Genomic DNA, 23001 nt, shown 5'->3' with positions numbered 1-23001 from the left:
CTCCTGTTCCTCCTTGCACAAAGGCGGAGGTAGCGGTCCTGCTGCTGGGTTGTTGCCCTCCTACGGCCCCCTCCACGTCTCCTGGTGTACTGGCCTGTCTCCTGGTAGCGCCTCCAGCCTCTGGACACTATGCTGACAGACACAGCAAACCTTCTTGCCACAGCTCGCATTGATGTGCCACCCTGGATAAGCTGCACTACCTGAGCAACTTCTGTGGGTTGTAGAGTCCGTCTCATGCTACCACGAGTGTGAAAGCACAACCAACATTCAAAAGTGACCAAAACATCAGCCAGAAAGCATTGGTACTGAGATGTGGTCTGTGGTCCCCACCTGCAGAACCACTCCTTTATTGAGGGTGTCTTGCTAATTGCCGATCATTTCTACAAGTTGTTTGTTCCATTTGCACAACAGCATGTGAAATTGATTATCAATCAGTGTTGCTTCCTACGTGGACAGTTTGATTTCACAGAAGTTTGATTTACTTGGAGATACTGTATATTCTGTTAAGTGTTCCCTTTATTTTTTTGAGCAGTGTAGTATGGTTGGGTAGTAGTTAATAATTTCTGTCAATGACGTTGAGGACTTCCATTCTGCTATTGGATAATTTGGACATAATTGCTGGCACTGTATTGTCTCTCAAGATCTGTAACTTTTTTTCTGTGTGCGCATTTTTTGTCCAGTTATTATTGTATATATTTTGCATTTATAGATCGATATTTTGAGAGATATTTTCTTATATCTTATTATGCATTTATACTATGATCTCATATAATCGTGTTATACTTCATGCTTCACTGTTCTCTGTGGTGTCCTCGTTGGCCGTATCAATTTATGCTCCATGACGCGTGATCACGTGGTTCCCCACGTGCTTGTGGCGTGACGGATCATATGATGCGTTTGCCTTGGATGCGGCGGTGTAGCAGTGATTGCCATGTGTCATGCCACGCCCTCCCCACACCCATTGGCCGAGACTACACACCCCCTTTTCTATTGGCTCAAGGGCCCTTTTTAAACCCTACCCACCTTCATTGATGCCACCTCCTGACGAAGGCAGCCGTGCCAAAACGCGCATCACGGTGAGCGCAATTGAGGGGCGTATTCACATCCACTGGCTGTAAGTATTCTATAGGGTTCATGCTACACTCTTTTTGCTGCCGTTCTTTCATCTTTTTTCCTACTTAGGTGCATTTTCTAGGCATTAATATGTATTAGGATATACTTTTACCCTGTAGCCTAAGATACCACTTACAAAGATCTGCTGTCCCCGGTATGAGCTATCTATATTAGTCCCTATATATAGACAGCGGTGTGACTAACCTCTTATATAGCAACTACTTCTGACCTACCTCACAAGCACCTGCACTTTTATTGAATGCTTCACTGCATTTTAACAATATATTCTTATTTTTTGGCAGCCCAATTATGTATTTACATCAGAAAAGAATCATGTTAATTTGTCTCATGCTCCTCATTAGTGCTCCTCCATTGTTTTACTACTAACTGTCTCTGTTTCTGTGATTCAGATTTTTTTCCTGTATAAATTATAATTAATAACATTTTGTAATTTTTTCACTATTATATGGGACTCTGACTTGAAGTTTTTTCCTCGTTTCTTATGTATGGAGGAGCATGTGGGGCCCATTATACTGTATACTGGTTGGCCCACGACTTTGTCAAAGTTTTCATGTTTTGAGTTTTACATTCCTGATGTAGAATCAGTCTGGGTAAATGTACATGGACATGGCAATAATGGAAAGCTGCTAACTGGAGTTTGCTACAAGCCTCCTAATATAGCTGAACACGTAGAGGATGAAATGCTGCAACAAATTAAAAAGGCAACAAAAACAAGTAAAGGTGAAAAGTGTTGGATCCCTTGAAATTGTTTCAGAAAATGAAGTAATTCTCCCAGAAAATTATTGCAATTACATGTTTTGTTATACACGTTTACTTCCTTTGCGAGTATTGGAACAACACAAGAAAACAGAGAAAAAAAGGCAAATTAAACATAATCTCACACAAAATAGGCCAGAAAAAATTGTTGCCACCTAGCCAAAATTGAGGGTAAACAACTTTGTTTCAAGCATGTGAAGCTTGTTCAAACGCAATTGTGGCAAGTAACAGGTGTTGGCAATATGAAAATCACAACTAAAACTAGATAAAAAAGGGAGAAGTTGATTCAATCTTTGCATTGTGTGCATATGTGTGCCACACTAAGCATGGAGAAAACAGAAAAAGGAGACGAGAACTGTCTGAGGACTTGAGAACCAAAATTGTTGAAAAATATCAACAATTTCAAGGTTATAAGTCCATCTTTAGGGATCCGCATGTTCCTTTGTCCAAGGTGCGCAGCATAATCAATAAATTTACAACCCATACAGTCAAATATGGTGGAGGTTCAAAGGTGTTTTGGGGTTGTTTTGCTGCCTCTGGCACTAGGTGCCTTGACTGTGTGCAAGACATCATGAAATCTGAAGATTAGCAAAGGATTTTGGGTCACAATTTAGTGCCTAGTGTCAGAAAGCTGGGTTTGCGTCCTAGGTCATGGGTCTTCATACTTTACTTTCCCCTTGTTGACAGTGTGTTGCAGCCTCCCCTCTGGTTCCTCAGGAGGTATGAGAAACTCCTCAACGGCTTATTAGGGAGTTAGGTCTGTGGTGGTGTTTTTAGTTGTGCAGCTAGGGCCTTTCTTGTCTGTACAGAGACTAGTTGTGTGTAGTTGCAGCATTCTCCCCTGTGTGGGTTCTCCGGTGGTTATCAAGATGTGCTTTCTGGTTAAAACATTTTCCATATTCTGAACATGGAAAAGGCTTCTCCCCTGTGTGAGTTCTCTGATGTTTGATAAGCGTTGATTTGTCTGTAAAACATTTCCCACATTCTGAACATGAAAATGGCTTCTCCCCTGTGTGGGTTCTCTGGTGCTTAAGAAAACTAGATTTCTGGTTAAAACATTTCCCACATTCTGAACATGGAAAAGGCTTCTCCCCTGTGTGAGTTCTCTGATGTGTGATAAGAGTTGATTTGTCTGTAAAACATTTCCCACATTCTGAACATGGAAAAGGCTTCTCCCCTGTGTGAGTTCTCTGATGTTTGATAAGAGTTGATTTGTCTGTAAAACTTTTCCCACATTCTGAACATGGAAAAGGCTTCTCCCCTGTGTGAGTTCTCTGATGTGTGATAAGAGTTGATTTGTCTGTAAAACATTTCCAACATTCTGAACATGAAAATGGCTTCTCCCCTGTGTGAGTTTTGTGATGTTTGATAAGAGTTGATTTCTCTGTAAAACATTTCCCACATTCTGAACATGGAAAAGGCTTGTCCCCTGTGTGAGTTCTCTGATGGCTTATAAGATAGGATTTCTGTACAAAACATTTCCCACAATCTAAACATGAAAAAGGCTTCTCCCCTGTGTGAGTTCTCTGATGTTTGATAAGATTTGATTTCTGTACAAAACATTTCCCACATTCTGAACAGGAAAATGGTTTCTCTCCTGTGTGAGTTCTCTGATGTTTGATAAGATTTGATTTCTGTACAAAACATTTCCCACATTCTGAACAGGAAAATGGCTTCTCCACTGTGTGGGTTCTCTGATGTGCGATAAGGTTTGATTTCTGTACAAAACATTTCCCACATTCTGAACAGGAAAATGACTTCTCTCCTGTGTGAGTTATCTCATGCCTAACAAGATTTGATTTCCGATTAAAACATCTCCCACACTTGGAGCAAGAAAATCTATTCTTCACTGTGTGAATTTTTTGATGTTTAAGAAAAGACTTTTTGAGAGGAAAACTATTTCTATATTCTGAATGTGAAAATGGCTTCTTTGCATTAGGAGCAGTTTGTTTTTTAATGCTTATTTTGTGACTTTGATTTTCATTAGTAGTCGGTAATGAATCAGAAGACAGGACGTGTTTCATAGGATCAGATGACAGATCTTTGCTGGGAAGGGATGATGGTAAATCTGGAGAAACGTCAGTCACTTCAATTGTATTCTGTGGGATCTGAAAATTATCTGATTTGAAAATTGAAGATGTCAGCTGTCCCTCTGATCTCCGGGTACAGTTATCTGCCAAGAATAAAACCAATTATTATTTTTTAATAAAAAATCCTTGAATTTTATATTTCTGAACATTTCTACTTAAACTGTCCGTAAATAAAGGCAAGTTATATAAAAAAAAATTCACTTATTCACCAGGACAATGACCATCTAATAGAAAACCTCATAGGATGAACCAGTGGAGCGTGGTGTTCAACTGTTTGTTCATTCTGCCTCCCAAATATGGAGTAAAAGGCACAGGCTCTGTCCAGCCACTAAGATTAGGTAGCCTGGGACCAGTAGTACCATCCAGTCTGGCAGTATGGGTGTGTGTGCTGTCCAGCTGGAGTAATCTGCTCCCTGCTTCAGCCATATGGAAAGCACCGCACCCTACTAAAGCTGGAAGCATATTGCCGGAAGCTGCCAGATCCAGCCTTGTTCTCCTCTGGTTCAGTCCTCTGTGATCAGCTCCCGGCTTGTGTATTTGGTTCCTGGTGTGACCTCGGCCCGTTTACTGACTACTCTTGTGTCTTCTGATTTTGTACTTTCTCTGCCCTCCTGGTTCTGACCCGGCTACCTGACTATTCTGCTTCCCATCTCACTCCACAGAACAGCAGGTAACACCGTGGCCCAAGCCTAGGAGTATCTGTGTAAGGCCAGATCCATGTAGAGGGGTTAAAGGGTGATCAGCAAAGTAATTTGTGAAATCTGTAAACAGGGTAGATAGTGACAAGCCTGTTTGTGGTGGCCATCTTTTGAGCTGCCAGTAGACCATGAACAGCGCCCCCAATACATTGTGTCTGCGAACTACTCCAGGAAAATCTGCATTCCTAATAGCTAAATGTCGCTCCTTCCCTTCTTACCCTGCCATGTGCCCAGACAGTAGTGTACAACCGTATATAGGGGATTGTCAGATTCAAGAGAAGTTGGAAAATAATTTGTAAGGTCCATTTGTTTCCTATTATCCTTTGTGAAGAATTCCAAAATTATCACTACATAAAGTGACACACGTCAAATTTGAAAAATGGGGCCGATTAGGAACATAAAACTGTCTGCGGGAAGGGGTTAAATCAGAGGATTACTGAAGTCAAAAACTGAGCATAGACAATAAAACATCTACTGAAATGATCAAACTCAACAGTCTTCATCAGAGAAAAATGAGTAACTAGTGGAGAAACCTCTCTGGGGTAATTAGAGTCTGGGGCTCGGGGGCTCTTCATCATCTAAACTATCGTAAGGGACAATATTTTCTGTCACATGAGTGTCAAGAAGAAATATTAGACATTTAAAGTGAAGTTTTTTACAATACTGCAGAGCTGAGGGGTCTTAAATTTAGATCTCTGGCATTTGGAAGAGGCAATGGAGAACTTTTTGAAAGACTACCAGGGAGTTACAGAGACACATAAGTGAGGCCGGCCGATCCCACCACAATCAGACTATCATACAGAATGAACTTGTAAAAAAAAGAAAGAATATATGTAACATCCCCAACAACAAAATATGTATGAAGGAAGAAATCCAACACTAAACCGGAGTTGCACTCATTTATGGTGGACCATTGGAGGTATGATGAGTCCTGACCAGAAGAGTAGAGAAAGTATTAGTGCCCCCATTTCAGGAGAGATTGTGCAGGAATCTGAATTCTTTAGGATTGAAAACATAATGGAATTTATGACATGGAGTGAATCCATGAAACCAGGGCTCGAGCCATGCCACCACATCTCCTGCAGGCGTGAATAGAAGTATATTACAGCCATCAGCCACGCACAGCTTAGAGACATATCATGGCACAGGTGTAATGTTTTTTATGTAGTTTATCAAGATCCTGTTTGAAGTTAGTTGGTTTAAAAAGAAATTGAAAAGTATAAAGGGAAACTATTGTTATTGTACAGAAATTCACACTTGGTCCTCACTGCACATTTAATGTTATCGATCAAAAAAGCAAACTTTGGCCAGAAAGACTGGACCTGGTCTTGTAGGGACCATATGAGCACATTCAGCAGCACAGAAGGGAGAGAAGGTAGATTCATCCAATAAGATATCAGGGATCTAGGAAGCCAACAGCATCATTACCCTCCGCTTTCTCTTACAGGCTCATCAGAATATTTTTCTTCAAGTGATTTTCTCACTTGTCAGCACTTTCTACGTACGCTGTCATTTGGCTTTGTAGTGTACAGACCTGGGCAGGTAACGGTCAGCGTCTACTAATCCCAGGGGGTAGGTGTATCCTCCAGGTTGTAAGTTCTATAGAAAAGGGCTTTCACAATTACACAAAGTAAATTGAATATTTTCGGACGGAGGAGAATGTTGTGGTCTAGCGGCAAAATGGTGATCACACGATTGTGATACGGCCGGACTACACCACCGATAAAGCAGCCAAAGCCGGTGACTGAGAAGAATCTGTGACTTCTCTGCATTTAGTGGTCACTACTCACCTGGGTAGTCATATGTAGGAATCTCCTCTTTACACCACTCATCACCCCTCACATATGTCTCTGTAGTATTAATATGGGTCAGATCTTCACCCTGAAACAAATATTATAAAAGTCAAAGACAGTTGGAAAAGTCACATGTATGATCGGCTCTAATCCTGCCATCTCCACCATTCTCATTACACAAGTATAAAACATAATAATGGTGGATAAAACAAGACTGAAGACATGACTTTTACAGCCGTCTACACATCATAGGGGAGATCTCATGACACCTTCTCTCCATCTACCTGATGATCCTGAGGAACATTGGGATCTTCTTGTTTACAGTCCTGTGGAAGAAGAGGAAGGGGACATCTCTCTGGTGTTGTCCTCTTACTGGATAGATCTGGAGGAAACACATACAGGGACTGAATTCATTCTTTACATACAGATAATTATAGGCCTTGTGTATTTAGTCCTGTCTATTACCTGGTGATGTGAGGGGCTGGGGAACCTCCATCATAATCTTGTACAGATCTTTGTGTCCTTCTAAATACTCCCACTCCTCCATGGAGAAATAGACAGCGACATCCTGACACCTTATAGGAACCTGACACATACAATGATACCGTCATCCCCTCGAACCCTTCATAGCGTTACTGTATAATGTCCCAGCATTCCCAACAGTGTCACCTCTCCAGTTAGCAGCTCAATCATCTTGTAGGCGAGTTCTAGGATCTGGTCATTGATGTCCTCATGTATCAGGGGGTGAGGTGGAGGCTCCATGATTAACCTCTGGTTATGGAGAGACACATTAATAAATCTCACTACATACATTTCCAGAGTCCTCACCTCTCCAGTTCTGTCCATCTGTTATTCCCATAGATAAGAATGATGTAATGTGACGTCATCAGAACCTCTCACCTCTCCAGTAAGCCGGAAGAGGATCTCTAGGGTGAGGTGTAATATCCTCTCCACCATCTTGTCCCTGTCCATATCCATCTTTGAAAGGTAAATCAGGAAAATTTTCTTATATAGACGATCTTCACTGAGTGGATCCGGTGTTGTAAAGACCTGAACGAGAAGAAGATGAGCCGATGTAACATCATAAAAATCCTGTGCAATAATACAATTACTGGAGATAATAAGGGGAAACATATGAGGAGATTTATTATTTTTTATTTAGTTTTTTCTTTACATCTAGTAATAAAACCTACATATTTTAGGTCATAGCAACAAGCAATTCCGTCCTCGAAGTCTGCAGCAGAATACGTTACTCATAGACTCACCTTCCATAACGCCAATTCTCGTCTCATTTTCCATCACTGGAATTGGCATTAGCAATAATGCAGGAGATATTTATTTCACGTGACATGAGAAATAACTACTTCATGATGAGGAAACATCTACTACTACGGATCTAAAACCATATTTGGAGACAGTCCGTCACTGACTACATCACCACTGGCCGTCTGTATGAATGTTTCCCGTCTTCCCCGAGCTGTAATCTATCAAGTTAGATCTCATGTCTGATTCACACACAGAAGTTTGAGGCTTTTATAAAAGCTGTTTTGCTTGCACAAATGCTGCGGAGAGAAATTATTTGATACTAAAGTCTACATGTAGAGTGTATTATGGGTTTTATTTCTAGCCTTAGGCTTTCCTATATTACAAGAAAAAACCCAGAAAAAAAGCAGATATTAAAAGGTTTCAAAAGAAAATTTACACCAACAATTCTTGTGAAAAGAAAAAACATGCAAAAAGCAGAAGACACATTGTGTAATTTTTTAACATGTTATGAACTCTTTTGGGCACCAGAACATAGATGTACACCTCAGGGATGGCACAGGTGCGGCTGCAATAAAATCCCTGGCAGTTTAACCACTTGCGCCTGCAAAAAGCAAACATGGCATCTAATAAAGTGTGACAGAGTTCGGCTGAATGCCCTCCTCCCCCAAGTACTGGGCCTGTAATGTACAAAAGTCTATTAGGCCGGGCCAGAGGCAGAGTTCCATAACTTACTTTTTAACGCCTCCATAAACATTAGACTAAAGTTACATGGAAGCACTGATTTTGGTTGACTATATAATGTATTTGGGGACCTCCCTACAGATGCAGTCAGTCATACAAACCACAGGAAAGCTGGAATATTTGTGTATGGGGGAGTCTGGAGAGATAGCCGTGTGCCAAATGATCCTTCAGCCAACACTTATCTCATGTGTATGGGGCAGTTAGTATTACACTGACAGGCAGTGATAATACACGGCACTACAGTAGTACAGTGCATCACCTGAGCAATCAAAGGCTTCTGTGTTGTATGATCGCACTAATGAGAGTTATTTTAAAAAGTTTATAAAAAAGGTTTAAAAAAAGTTGTAAAGTGAAAATATCACAGTTTTAGCAAAAATAAATATTTGTCACTATAAGGAAAACATGCATATAATGAGAAAATGGAGAGGGAGGTCAGCTCACTGTTTATTTAATGCACCTTGTCTGAAGAACACCGCATGGAGTCACCCTGGTCAGGGACTGTGGAGACCCGGGGTCTTCTGTGGGCGTAATGCTACTCAAACAACACAGGGTGAGGGTAAAACAGCGTGGCAATACTTTATAGAAACCATAAAGCGGACATTAAACATACAGAACAGTCCCAGAAAATACCCAAGATGGTACATTAGACAGTCTCATCCTTCCATCTCTGCCTTTCTGGGATAGAACAGCTGCGACTTTGGAGACTTCCAGGGCCGACTACCCGGGCCCCCACAGAGAGAAGGTAGCGGCAAGCTAAGGAAGTCAACAGTCCATCGAGGTACAAGACCAGGAGACCCGATGGTCCCATCCTGGCCTCTCCGAGAGTTTCCATGGGACCAGACGACCAGTGGGTCCCTCCTGACAACTCCAAATGTCTCCATGGGTTCTAGGTGACCAGTGGGTCCCTCCTAGCAACACCAAAACAGCATATCCATGGGGCCATGTGACTTTTTCGTCCTCTCCTGGACTTCCCAAAAGTATCCATTGTCTCTCTGATGGTTAATGGAGCAGATCTGATACCCTTAGACTAGAATCATGTAGAATACAAATCTGTGTCTCTTTAGATGCCATGCAATCCATCTACTTTCCTGAAGGATGTCTCCCATTCTCCTTCCAAAGTCCTTCTGATGTTCCGTGATTCTCTGTCCCAAATTTCATTATGTCTACAGCACTACAGACACCCCTGTTTATATTTACATCTGTGTGAGGTCATAAAGCCCAGGTAAAAGAGGTAAGGGTGCAGGGATCACCTATCATTGTTTGAGCTAATCTATTTACATAGTTGGTATCACAGGGGCTGTTGTAAATAAACTTTCAGCTGACTTAGTACAATTTGTCATTAGCACAGTAAGCATGATTGCTTCCAAACGAATAGAATTCAGCATTCAGGGTTATACAAATGCTATGACCTTTTTGATCAGCAAGAGAAATACAGCCCCTGACGAAGCTACTGTAGTAGCGATACGCGTAGGGCTTACCTCTCTACAGTGGACTCCCTCCGTAGGTATCTATGCCCTACGTGTATCGCTACTACAGTAGCTTCGTCATGGGTTGTATGTTTTTTAACCACTTGTGTGTCCCTACATGAAATAAAGTTGCTATTGTATTTCTTATTATTTTTGGATATGCATTATCTCACTGTGCAAGCTTTTCTCTACCTACTTCTTTATGTGCTTTGTTGCACAGTTACCATTGGCCCCCGTATCATATTTCAGTGATTTAGATTGTGTGGTGCCGACTGCCAAATATCTTAATAGATTAATGTCTTCTAATACATTTTTTAGCGGACCTGACGTGCATCCCACGTATTGCAGTTAACTCTCTATACACTCTATTAAATAAATGACCCCCTATAGTGTTACAATTGATGAAATTGTGTATTGAAAATTGCTGTACCGTTAGGTTTTCTTCAAATGTGTTGGTTTTATTAACATAGTTGCATGCTTTACAGGGTGTATGGCCACATTTAAAAAAACCCTTATAGGATAACCAAGTTACATTGCGTTTGATATTTGTTTCTTGCTTATTCCGCCTGGTGTAGAAGCCTTTTTGGATCCAAAACACAAACAAAATATGCAAAAGAATTTACAAAGTCTGGAGGATGCCATCTCACACATCAAAAAAACTACGTTTGAGAGAGATATCAAAGACTACGAGTCAAATTCAATTTACACATGGAAATGAAACAAACCAGGAGCTACTGTTCTGAAATACAGGTCACACAATAAATTCAAAGGAAATAGAGGAGAGCGGAGGTCAGCTTCACAAATCCTAATGTGTCCATGGGTTCCTCTAATTATAATTCTCTGAGGACTTATCTGATCCATCAGTGGGATCAACTAAAGAAAGATGGAACAAAAATAAATTCTCAAGAACGCCCCACAATCCAGCACAAAACAACGGGCGGACAGAAAGCTCAAACGTTCCCGGACATGTGCGTTCCATGCCGGAGTGCATCACGGTCTCCTATCTGCGCATGTGCATGTCCGGAAGCATGCGTACAACTCCGGATCGCATATGGTATTGGATTGCATACCACCAACATAGAAAAATCCTATCTCTGAGATCAGCATCATGGGAGACTAAAAACAAGTACTGCACATCCTCCCATCATGCAATAGGCATGTAGATCTACTTTATCACTACAAAAAATATGGGATGGTGGCCCACAGTATATTCCTAAATGGTCAAACTTGACCTCTATTGCACAATTAGAGATACACAAGGATCACCACACTTGTTAATGACGAAATAGTATAAGTGGAATATAATTGATAAGTAATAATTCTGATATAGAAGCTCAGATATCTCGGTGAAGTACAACAATATGTGAACCCCATTCACAGGGAACTGACTAGCAATGGGTAGAGCATAAAATCCAAAAATATAATCCAGAATGGGGCTGTAGTCACACAAAACAGGCATAGGAAATTTGCTCATTGAGTTCCTTAGGGGCTGGTGAATCCAGTCTAACAATCCACTCACTTTCCTTTCAGAGGATACATCTATTGTGATCACCTCCTCTCACATTGGGTTTAACCACCACAATGATACAAAAGGAGAGGTCTCCGGGTTCACCTCGATGTGCACTGTTCATGTGTCTCACTAATGGGATCTCCCGACCATGGCGTATATCGCCCAAATGCTCCCCTCCTCTCCTCCTAGACTCCCTCTTGATCTTGTCTACATATTCTAGGGGCAGGTGCATGTGGCCATATATACTAGTCCTGAGGTTTTACAGCTGGAATAATCCCACTGGAAAAAGATTTTAACCATGGAGGAACTTGAGAAAGATTTACATGGTCTCATCCAATTACATGTACAACATTCTCCAGAACAAAAGAAACCACAGATTCTTCTATCTAGCCAAGTCCCCTTGGGTGCAGTTTTTAAAGAAACTATGCACTAAACTTTCTGAAAGTTATTGTGGGAGTAGATTCCACAGCACCCTCAGGTCCGGGTCGACCACAAGTATATCCCAGTGTTTTCTGAGGATATGAAAGATACAGTCACTCTGATTGTCATAAGTTTTTCTTACTCGTGTAGTCCAATCTTCTTCTTGGTCTCTTGGATTGGTATGGTGGAGTGTCTGTCTCTACCATTTTTCTGCAAACGATGATGCGGAATCGAAAATGTACCATGAGTACCCTTTATCCCTTAATCTGGTGTTCAGGTCTATTGCCTGTATATTAAAATCTGTGACATTCGAGCAGTACTTTCTCAACCAGAAAAATTGGCCCTTGGGTTTTCCTCTTTGTATGGAGATGGGGGTGGTGGTTATCACACTTCAATAGTTTATTAGTGCTTGAAGGTTTATGGTAGAGGAGTGTCCCTAGGGTCCCATTTCAATCTTTCTTGATCAGTACATACAGGAACAGCAACTGGTAATAATTGGTGTTGGTCTGGTCCTTTAAACAAAATGTACTTTTCAGGTTATATCCTCAGTACCCTCACTTATCTTCCCTTCTTTTGAGGGCCACAGAGTCAGACTCTCCCGGCCCTTCTCCCTGCAAGTGCTGGTTGTCTATCGCCCTCCGGGCCCCTCCTGTCAGTTTGTGGATCATTTTGCCACTTGGCTTCCAAACTTTCTATCCTATGACATCCCCACCCTCATCATAGGAGACTTTAACATCCCAATTGGCGATCCATTCTCCCCATCTGCAGCTCATCTTTTATCGCTAACTTCCTCCTTCGGTCTTTCACAGCTTACTAATTCTCCTACACATGATGGAAATACTCTTGACCTTATCTTCGCCCGGCTCTGTTTAATACATGACTTTTCTAACGCTCCTCTTCCGCTCTCTGATCACAACCTTCTTTCATTCTCTGTGAAGAACTGTCACCCTGCTCAAGACACCCCCACTTTCCACACCTATAGAAATATACGCGCCATTAACACCCAGAAATTTATGAAAACATTGCAAACATCATTGGTCCCAATCTCCTCCCTCTCATGTCCCGACTCTGCACTAAAGCATTATAAAGAAATAAAGCTATGCGCCCTCGATGAAGCCGCACCTCCTACACAAAGAACAACTCGGCACAGATGGCAATAACCCTGGCACACACTACAAACACGTTTTCTCCAGCGGTGCTCCTGGTGCCGAACGGCTGTGGAGAAAATCTAATCTGGCCGAAGGTTTGATCCATTATAAATTTATGCTTAAAACCTATAACTCCGCCCTTCACCTCTCCAAACAATCCTACTTTAACAACCTCATCATCTCAAGGCCCAATAAGCCAAAACACCTGTTTGACACTTACTCTCTCCTTAATCAAACAGCACAAGGCCCGACCACCGACCTCTGCGCTGACGATCTGGCCAATTATTTCAAAGAAAAATTTGATCATATCAGACAGGAAATTTTCTCCCAATCCCAAAATGTTATGCATGCTCCCCCCCTCCCACACTGCATCTTGCTCATTTTCTGACTTCGAACCAGTCATGGAAGAAGTGACAAGGCTCCTTGCTTCCTCTCGCTCTACCACCTGCACCAGTGACCCTATTCCCTCACATCTCCTTCAGTCCCTTTCTCCAGCTGTCACCACTCACCTAACTAAAATATTCAACCTCTACCTCTTATCTGGTATTTTTCCCTCCTTTTTTAAACACGCCAGCATACATCCATTACTTAAAAAACCATCCCTCGACCAGAACTGCACGGCCAACTACAGATCTGTTTCCAATCTTCCTTTTATCTCTAAACTCCTGGAACGCCTGGTCCACTCCTGTCTAATACGCCATCTCTCAGATAACTCCCTTCTTGACCCTTTACATTCTACTGAAACTGCACTCACTAAAGTCTCTAATGATCTCCTAACAGCCAAATCTAATGGTCAATACTCCCTGCTGATTCTACTGGATCACTCTGCAGCATTAGACACTGTGGATCTACCTCTCTGACCGCTCCTTCACTGTGTCGTTTGCTGGCTCCTCTTCCTCTCACCTTCCCCTTATTGTCGGGGTTCCTTATTGTCGGAGTTCCTCAAGGATCAGTCCTAGGCCCCCTTCTTTTCACCTTATATACCGCTTCTATTGGACAAACAATCAGCAGATTCAGTTTTCAGTACCATCTCTATGCTGATGACACCCAATTATACACCTCTTCTCCGGACTTCACCCCTGCATTATTACAAAATACCAGTGATTGTCTTTCCGCCATCTCTAACACTATGTCCTCCCTCTATCTAAAACTGAATCTGTCAAAAACTGAACTACTCGTATTTCCTCCCTCCACTATCCTACTTGCGCCCAATATTGCCACTTCAGTTTGTGGCTCCACCATTACTTCCCAGCAACCAGCAACAAGCCCACTTGTTGGTCTTGGGTTCATACTCGATTCAGATCTTTCCTTCACTCCTCAGATCAAATCACTCGCTCGTGTCATCTACACCTCAAAAACATCTCTAGAATCAGATATTTTCTTACCTTTGACTCGGCAAAAATTCTTACTGTAGCTCTTATTCATTCTTGTCTAGACTATTGCAACTCTTTACTAATCGGTCTCCCTCTTTCTAAACTCTCCCCTCTCCAATCCATCCTGATCGCAACAGCCAGGATCATATTCTTCTCCAACCGCTACACCAATGCCTCTTCCCTGTGCCAGTCATTGCACTGCTTGCCCATCCAATACAGAGTTCAATATAAACTTATCACTCTCACCCACAAAGCGCTCCACGATTCAGCACCACTCTTCATCTCCTCCCTCGTCTCAGTCTACCACCCTTCCCGTACCCTCCATTCTGCCAATGACTTAAATCTAAAATCTTTCATAATCCGAGTCTCCCACTCCCGCCTCCAAGATTTCTCGCGTGCTGCACCAATTCTTTGGAATGCACTACCCAGGACAATTCAATTAATTCCTAATACTCACAGTTTTAAGCGAGCCATAAAAACCCATTTCTTTAGACTGGCCTATCACCTCAACACACTTATCTAACTGTCCCAGTTTGGCCCATATTAAAATTTTCTTCAAAATCATGCTCATACCATTCATGCACTGATTAGCCTCTGTCTGTACTGTACACATACTGGCTGGCAACCAGTTCATGTAGTGTTACGTACTTACCCTATTTACTATATTAAGGCTGTATTATAGAATATATCTACATTTTACCTTTATGTCTCCCCTATTTCCTTACAGACTGTAAGCTTGCGACCCTCACTCCGTTTAACATCTGAGTTATGCTTATTCTGTAAAGTCTGTATTGTCTGTATAAATCCCCCCTAAAATTGTAAAGTGCTGTGGAATATGTTGGTGCTATAAAAATAAAAATTATGATTAGAATTAAATTCAGATGTAAATCTAAGGCCCACTCTATTGATGTTGAGTTCCCCGACAAATTAAAAAGATTGTTCACTCGTCCCCGACCAGATGATAAAAATGTAGTCAATATATTTGTACCATACCCCAGTATATGGATGCCACCACTTATAATCATCAAAGAATATTATGTTTTCCTCCCATCAGTCCAGGGATAAGTTAGCACATGAGGGGGCACAGGGGTTCCCCATCGCAGTACCCCTGAGCTGGAGGAAGTACTGCCTGTCAAAAAGAAAGAAGTTATGAGTAAGAGTGAATTTTAGAAGATCCTCCATGAAGTCATTATGTCTGCTACACTGTACTGATCTCGATTAAAAGAAACGTCTTACCCCTCTGATACCATCCTCAGGCCGTATATTACTGTACAAAGCCTCGATATCTAGTAAGGCCGGCTGCTCCCCTACATGCATGTATACATGCTCGAGGGTCTACATGGAGGGGAGCAGGCAAAGGGAAAACCAACTCCAGAGGGATTATTCCAACTGCAGGACCTCAGGCGGTACTGTGGGGGCATCAAACATACTGCATAAAGGGCATAATGGGGGCATTACACTGTGTGGGGGCATCATACATCCTGCATAAGGGGCATAATGGGGGCATTACACTGTGGGGGGGCATCATACATCCTGCATAAGGGGCATAATGGGGGCATTACACTGTGTGGGGCACCATACATCCTGCATAAGGGACATAATGGGGGCATTACACTGTGGGGGGGGATCATACATCCTGCATAAGGGGCATAATGGGGGCATTACACTGTGGGGGGGCATCATACATCCTGCATAAGGGGAATAATGGGGGCATTACACTGTGTAGGGGCATCATACATACTGCATAAGGGGTATAATGGGGGCATTACACTGTGTGGGGGCATCATACATACTGCATAAGGGGCATAATGGGGGCATTACACTGTGTGGGGGCATCATACATCCTGCATAAGGGGCATAATGGGGGCATTACACTGTGGGAGGCATCATACATCCTGCATAAGGGGCATAATGGGGGCATTACACTGTGTGAGGGCATCATACATACTACATAAGGGGCATAATGGGGGCATTACACTGTGTGAGGGCATCATACATCCTGTATAAGGGGCATAATGGGGGCATTACACTGTGGGGAGGCATCATACATCCTGCATAAGGGGAATAATGGGGGCATCATACATCCTGCATAAGGGGCATAATGGGGGCATTACACTGTGTAGGGCATCATACATCCTGCATAAGGGGCATAATGGGGGCATTACACTGTGGTGGGCATCATACATACTGCATAAGGGGCATAATGGGGGCATTACACTGTGGGGGCATCATACATCCTGCATAAGGGGTATAATGGGGGCATTACACTGTGTGTGGGCATCATACATACTACATAAGGGGCATAATGGGGGCATTACACTGTGTGGGGGGGCATCATACATCCTGCATAAGGGGCATAATGGGGGCATTACACTGTGTGGGGGCATCATACATCCTGCATAAGGGGCATAATGGGGGCATTACACTGTGGGGGCATCATACATTCTGCATAAGGGACATAATGGGGGCATTACACTGTGTGGGGGCATCATACATCCTGCATAAGGGGTATAATGGGGGCATTACACTGTGTGGGGGCATCATACATCCTGCATAAGGGGCATAATGGGGGCATTACACTGTGTGGGGACATCATACATCCTGCATAAGGGGCATAATGGGGGCATTACACTGTGGGGGTCCTGTACTCTGAGAACAATACGTTTCCTCCCTTCCTGTCTCCATAGTTGGGTCGTATGTATCTATTACAGGAAACAGAACAGAAACCTTATGATTCTTATAAAGGGACAACACAAGACCCCCAAAGAGTCTCCGTGCTGAAGGGGTTAATGCCCCCTGCGCCCAGTAATGGGGTCTCCACATACCTCCACCTGCAGAGCCGCCACCACATATATGGCTGCTCTGTGCGCACAGGAGCTGTGATGAGGTCACAGGAGGGGAGGAGTCAGGGGTCACATGATCAGGGGCCTCAGTGGATGAAGGACTCTGCTGTGCTGGTTGTCAGGTAGCGTCTAGTTTGGAGTTGATCTCTTGAGGGGGAGGAGTGATTTCATTCTATCATGACGTCACCGGAAGGGGCGGGGCTTCTCAGTCCAGTGGATACTCTTCCACCTGCAGCTGCAGCTGTGTCCTCCGGGACAGGAGGATGGTGATGAGGAGCTCGTGTTCAGCGTTGTGCTGTGAGGACTAAGGTGGGGGGAACTGACCATGTGGATAAATGCTGTGGAGGCATAAAGGGGGCTGTGTGGGTGGTGTGAGGAGGCATGGGGTATGTAGAGGGGTATCCAGGGGGCTGTGTGGTTGGTGTGAGGAGGCATGGGGTATGTAGAGGGACATCCAGGGGGCTGTGTGGCTGGTGTGAGGGGCATGGGGTATGTAGAGGGACATCCAGGGGGCTGTCTGGCTGGTGTGAGGGGGCATGGGGTATGTAGAGGGACATCCAGGGGGCTGTGTGGCTGGTGTGAGGGGCATGGGGTATGTAGAGGGACATCCAGGGGGCTGTCTGGCTGGTGTGAGGGGGCATGGGGTATGTAGAGGGGCATCCAGGGGGCTGTGTGGCTGGTGTGAGGGGCATGGGGTATGTAGAGGGACATCCAGGGGGCTGTGTGGCTGGTGTGAGGGGCATGGGGTATGTAGAGGGACATCCAGGGGGCTGTCTGGCTGGTGTGAGGAGGCATGGGGTATGTAGAGGGGCATTCAGGAGGCTGTGTGGCTGGTGTGAGGAGGCATGAGGTATGTAGAGGGACATCCAGGGGGCTGCCTGGCTGGTGTGAGGGGCATGGGGTGTGTAGAGGGACATCCAGGGGGCTGTGTGGGTGTGAGGAGGCATGAGGTATGTAGAGGGACATCCAGGGGGCTGCGTGGCTGGTGTGAGGAGGCATGGAGTATGTAGAGGGGCATCCAGGGGGCTGTGTGGCTGGTGTGAGGAGGCATGGGGTATGTAGAGGGGCATCCAGGGGGCTGTGTGGCTGGTGTGAGGAGGCATGGGGTATGTAGAGGGACATCCAGGGGGCTGTGTGGCTGGTGTGAGGAGGCATGGGGTATGTAGAGGGACATCCAGGGGGCTGTGTGGCTGGTGTGAGGAGGCATGGGGTATGTAGAGGGACATCCAAGGGGCTGTGTGGCTGGTGTGAGGGGCATGGGGTATGTAGAGGGACATCCAGGGGGCTGTGTGGCTGGTGTGAGGGGGCATGGGGTATGTAGAGGGACATCCAGGGGGCTGTGTGGCTGGTGTGAGGAGGCATGGGGTATGTAGAGGGACATCCAGGGGGCTGTGTGGCTGGTGTGAGGAGGCATGGGGTATGTAGAGGGACATCCAGGGGGCTGTGTGGCTGGTGTGAGGAGGCATAGGGTATGTAGAGGGGCATCCAGGGGGCTGTGTGGCTGGTGTGAGGAGGCATGGGGTATGTAGAGGGACATCCAGGGGGCTGTGTGGCTGGTTTGAGGAGGCATGGGGTATGTAGAGGGACATCCAGGGGGCTGTGTGGCTGGTGTGAGGAGTCATGGGGTATGTAGAGAGACATCCAGGGGGCCGTGTGGCTGGTGTGAGGGGGCATGGGGTATGTAGAGGGACATCCAGGGGGCTGTGTGGCTTATGTGAGGAGGCATGGGGTATGTAGAGGGACATCCAGGGGGCTGTGTGGCTGGTGTGAGGAGGCATGGGATATATACAGGGGCATCCAGGGGTCTGTGTGGGTGGTGTGAGGGGGCATGTGATATGTAGAGGGGCATCTAGGGAGCTGCGTGGCTGGTGTGAGGAGGCATGGGGTATGTAGAGGGGCATCCAGGGGGCTGGTGTGAGGAGGCATGGGATATGTAGAGGGACATCCAGGGAGCTGTGTGGTTTGTGTGAGTAGGCATGGGATATGTAGAGGGACATCCAGGGGACTGTGTGGCTGGTGTGAGGGGCATGGGGTGTGTAGAGGGACATCCAGGGGGCTGTGTGGGTAGTGTGAGTAGGCATGGGGTGTGTAGAGGGACATCCAGGGGGCTGTGTGGCTGGTGTGAGGAGGCATGGGGTATGTAGAGGGACATCCAGGGGGCTGTGTGGGTGGTGTGAGGAGGCATGGGATATGTAGAGGGACATCCAGGGGGCTGTGTGGGTTGTGTGAGGAGGCATGGGATATGTAGAGGGTCATCCAGGGGGCTGTGTGGGTGGTGTGAGGAGGCATGGGATATGTAGAGGGACATCCAGGGGGCTGCGTGGGTGGTGTGAGGAGGCATGGGGTATGTAGAGGGACATCCAGGGGGCTGCGTGGGTGGTGTGAGGAGGCATGGGGTATGTAGAGGGATATCCAAGGGGCTGCGTGGGTGGTGTGAGGAGGCATGGGGTATGTAGAGGGACATCCAGGGGGCTGTGTGGGTGGTGTGAGGAGGCATGGGGTATGTAGAGGGACATCCAGGGGGCTGTGTGGGTGGTGTGAGGAGGCATGGGGTATGTAGAGGGACATCCAGGGGGCTGTGTGGGTGGTGAGGAGGCATGGGATATGTAGAGGGTCATCCAGGGGGCTGTGTGGGTGGTGTGAGGAGGCATGGGATATGTAGAGGGACATCCAGGGGGCTGCGTGGGTGGTGTGAGGAGGCATGGGGTATGTAGAGGGACATCCAGGGGGCTGCGTGGGTGGTGTGAGGAGGCATGGGGTATGTAGAGGGATATCCAAGGGGCTGCGTGGGTGGTGTGAGGAGGCATGGGGTATGTAGAGGGACATCCAGGGGGCTGTGTGGGTGGTGTGAGGAGGCATGGGGTATGTAGAGCGGCATCCAGGGGGCTGTGTGGCTGGTGTGAGGGGCATGGGGTATGTAGAGGGGCATCCAGGGGGCTGGTGTGAGGTGACATGGGGTACGAGGACGGTGGCCGACACAACCTCCTTAAAGACGATAGCACGCCATTTTAAAATCTGTCATGGGAGAAATCCTGAAACATTTATGGTACGTGGTATTGATGTCATCCATAGTGGCATTAGGGGTGGAAATGTAAAAAAGTTCTGGCTCAAGGGGAAACCAAATGGATAGTGGAACTGGGAACAATGACGCCAAATGGCCTTAATGAGGCCCTGAGCTTCACCCATTTCTTTAATAGATATATTCTTTGTGGTATTTTTATACAATTGTATGTGTTGATTTTAATTAGTTTTCTTTGTCATTTGTAGCTTTCCCGCTCCATAGTCTATATGCACCATCTATATGGATCACCTACATATGGTTAATCAATATGAGGATACTACGAGCAACAATTAAATTGGACCAAGAAAATAGATTTTTGTACTGACAGAATCGTGTTGCAATTATAGGAAGATGATACTTCTTACTCTAACACATTTTTGCATTATTAAGTAGTTGCGTTACTATACTTGTCTAAATGCGTTGCTGTGTTCTCTTTGGCGAGCGCGTGGGTGCTGTGCCTCCTCTTGCCTCTGCGTCATGCACGGCATCTGCATGGTGTCTGCGCATGTTGGGCGTCCTTGGCAACGTGTCCTGGTTCCCTGTCATGCGTGGTTCACCTTGATGGCCGTGCGTGACGCATCTGGCTCGGGCGGTTCAGCGCGCATGCGCTGATGGTCCAGGAGATGATTGGTCCGTTGTGGTCACGTAACCGCAGGCCCTAAAGTATATTTAAACAGACATGGAAGGTCCTATTAAACAATCCCCCCGAGGAAGCCATAGGATATACCACGCGAAACACGCATTGGGGTCCTTGTTTATTCTGAGTGCTGATCTAATATGGGTAAGAGTGCAATATAATTCTCTAGCATTTCTTAATAGGGCACTATAGGCCATATGGCACGTGGTACATATCCATAGTGATGAAATATACCATAATTTTGTACCAGTGCATAAATGCCTTGAATTCGAGCACTTCTTGCACTTTGTCCTAATAGATATGTAACATCTATTATTATGTTGTATATGTGTCACCCAGTTTGGTTGTCTGTGTGTCGTCCTTTTTAATCATGTTTGTCTTTTCTGTATATTGTTTACAATAAAGTTTTTTGATTCTTTGCCATATTCTCCGTATTTGGTTCGTTTTTTCTATATAACGGCAGAAACAAGTCCGGGGGCGCCTCCCGCCAGAGAAAATATAGAAATAGTCCTTGGATGAGTTCAATGGATCCAGCAGATGAAGGACACAACACAGTCCCACGTGGTAACTTCTATCAATCCACACACGCCACGAGGGTCTGGCCGCAGCCTGAGACCCTCCAGCGTCGGGAGGCACCACGCAACTGACTGGGCCAAACATGAGTCTATTGTTCTGTCTACTGGGATCAGCCCCTGGATGGGGGAAGGGTTCACACCCTCTAGATGCAACAAGAGATGTTGACCTAGGCCTGATTACATTACAGTCCATGAACACAGGCCGGGGGATGGACACGCTGTTAGGCTGTGTGCCACGATGCGTTTAAGCACCAGCAAAAACTCTGCAGAAATGCTTAAACGCTTGGTAGAAGGTCTGCCATGTTCCCCAATGATAATCTGTGCTGTGCACATGCTGCGGAAATTTCCGCTGCGCATTATCATTGCGGAAAAATACGCAGCATGTCAATTAATTTTGCGGACATGCAGCGTAATTACTGTAATTGACTTGCATTGAAACGCATATTATCCGTGTCAGCACATTTGCACACATGGATAATATGCGTTTCTATGTGCGGATGGTACCCGGGTGTGGAGGACAGGAGACTCTCCTCCGGACCTGTGTACCATAGAACCTGTGAAAAAAAGAATAAATAAAAAATAAATATTATACTTACCTTCTGATGGCCCCCGCTCTCCTAGTCTTCACTTGCCGGCAGCGTGCTGTGGACTGAAGGACCTGCGCTGACGTCATTTAGTCATGTGACGGCAGGTCCTTCAGTGTACCGCAAGCTGGGGAAAAAAACGCAGCACTACCAACTATTTTGCGGCAGTGCTGCGTTTTTGCCGCCAGTGACTTGCATTAGAAGGCATGCATTCCGCTTCACTAGATAAGTACATGCGGAATACAAGCGTTCAATGTGCGGATGGTACGCAGGTCTAGAGGAGAGAAGACTCTCCTCCGGACCTGCGTACCATAGACACTGTGAAAAAAAGAAAATAAAAAATAAATGTTATTTACCTTCTGGCGGCCCGCGCTGCACTCGTCCTCCCATGCCGGCAGAACGCGATGGACTGAAGGACCTGCGCTGACTTCATAGTCATGTGACGGGTCACGCGACGCTGACGTCGGCAGGTCCTTCAGTGTACCGCGATCTGCCGGCAGCCAGAACGGAGCAAAGCAAGACACCGGGGGCCATCAGAGGGTAAGTATAGATTTATTTTTTACCATTCTTTTATGGTCACACTATATATGCCGGTTGCATGGATTTATATAGTGTGACCAAGTTGTCAAGCACTTTCCAAGTGATGCTAAAATCTCTTGGAAAGCGCTTGTCAACCCGCATGCGGAAATGCAAGTGAAGAACGCACTGTTAGTCATATTGGATAAAACAAGTTGCTGAGGTTAGGACCACCAGGGACCCCAATGTTACTTAGGAAAGACTATGTCCATATTTAATAAAAAAAAATTCACTTATGCTTAGCACAGGTCTGTCCGTCCATTCATGGATTCTGTATGGGACTAATAAAAATAGGCCATCACAGCACTCGGCTGTCACTTATGTACATAA

General features: G+C 45.2%; 1 protein-coding gene and 1 long non-coding RNA gene across 2 annotated transcripts; one reads left to right on the top strand and one right to left on the bottom strand.

The window, feature by feature from the left end:
- Positions 1–1929: 1929 nt before the first annotated feature.
- Positions 1930–17350, bottom strand: LOC141214184 (uncharacterized). Its single transcript, XM_073665403.1, has 7 exons — positions 17221–17350; positions 7372–7521; positions 7141–7242; positions 6937–7057; positions 6756–6853; positions 6469–6559; positions 1930–4063 (listed from the first exon to the last, which is right to left on the bottom strand). Exons 2-7 carry the CDS (start codon positions 7447–7449, stop codon positions 2703–2705), a joined length of 1851 nt encoding a protein of 616 aa, XP_073521504.1. The 5' UTR covers positions 7450–7521; positions 17221–17350; the 3' UTR covers positions 1930–2702.
- An 81-nt stretch (positions 17351–17431) lies between these two features.
- On the top strand, positions 17432–21361 carry LOC141214194 (uncharacterized). Its single transcript, XR_012283464.1, has 2 exons — positions 17432–17547; positions 20506–21361. It is a non-coding gene; the product is annotated as an uncharacterized lncRNA (long non-coding RNA).
- The last annotated feature ends 1640 nt before the right edge of the window (positions 21362–23001 follow it).

Source organism: Phyllobates terribilis, unplaced genomic scaffold, assembly GCF_046119375.1.
Source record: "Phyllobates terribilis strain yellow unplaced genomic scaffold, ASM4611937v1 Scaffold_217__1_contigs__length_3308461, whole genome shotgun sequence".
NCBI classification, from domain to species: domain Eukaryota; kingdom Metazoa; phylum Chordata; class Amphibia; order Anura; family Dendrobatidae; genus Phyllobates; species Phyllobates terribilis.
The sequence above is the reverse complement of the archived record's forward strand: the minus strand, read 5'-3'. Positions and strand labels throughout refer to the sequence as shown.

Excerpts from the sequence above, each read along its gene's own strand:
- LOC141214184 (XM_073665403.1), bottom strand. The coding sequence starts at position 7,449 with ATGGATATGGACAGGGACAAGATGGTGGAGAGGATATTACACCTCACC. Across the intron at positions 7,058-7,140 it reads TTGAGCTGCTAACTGGAGAG|GTTCCTATAAGGTGTCAGGA; the intron begins GTGACACTGTTG and ends TGTATGTGTCAG. Across the intron at positions 4,064-6,468 it reads TCCTACATATGACTACCCAG|ATAACTGTACCCGGAGATCA; the intron begins GTGAGTAGTGAC and ends TATTCTTGGCAG.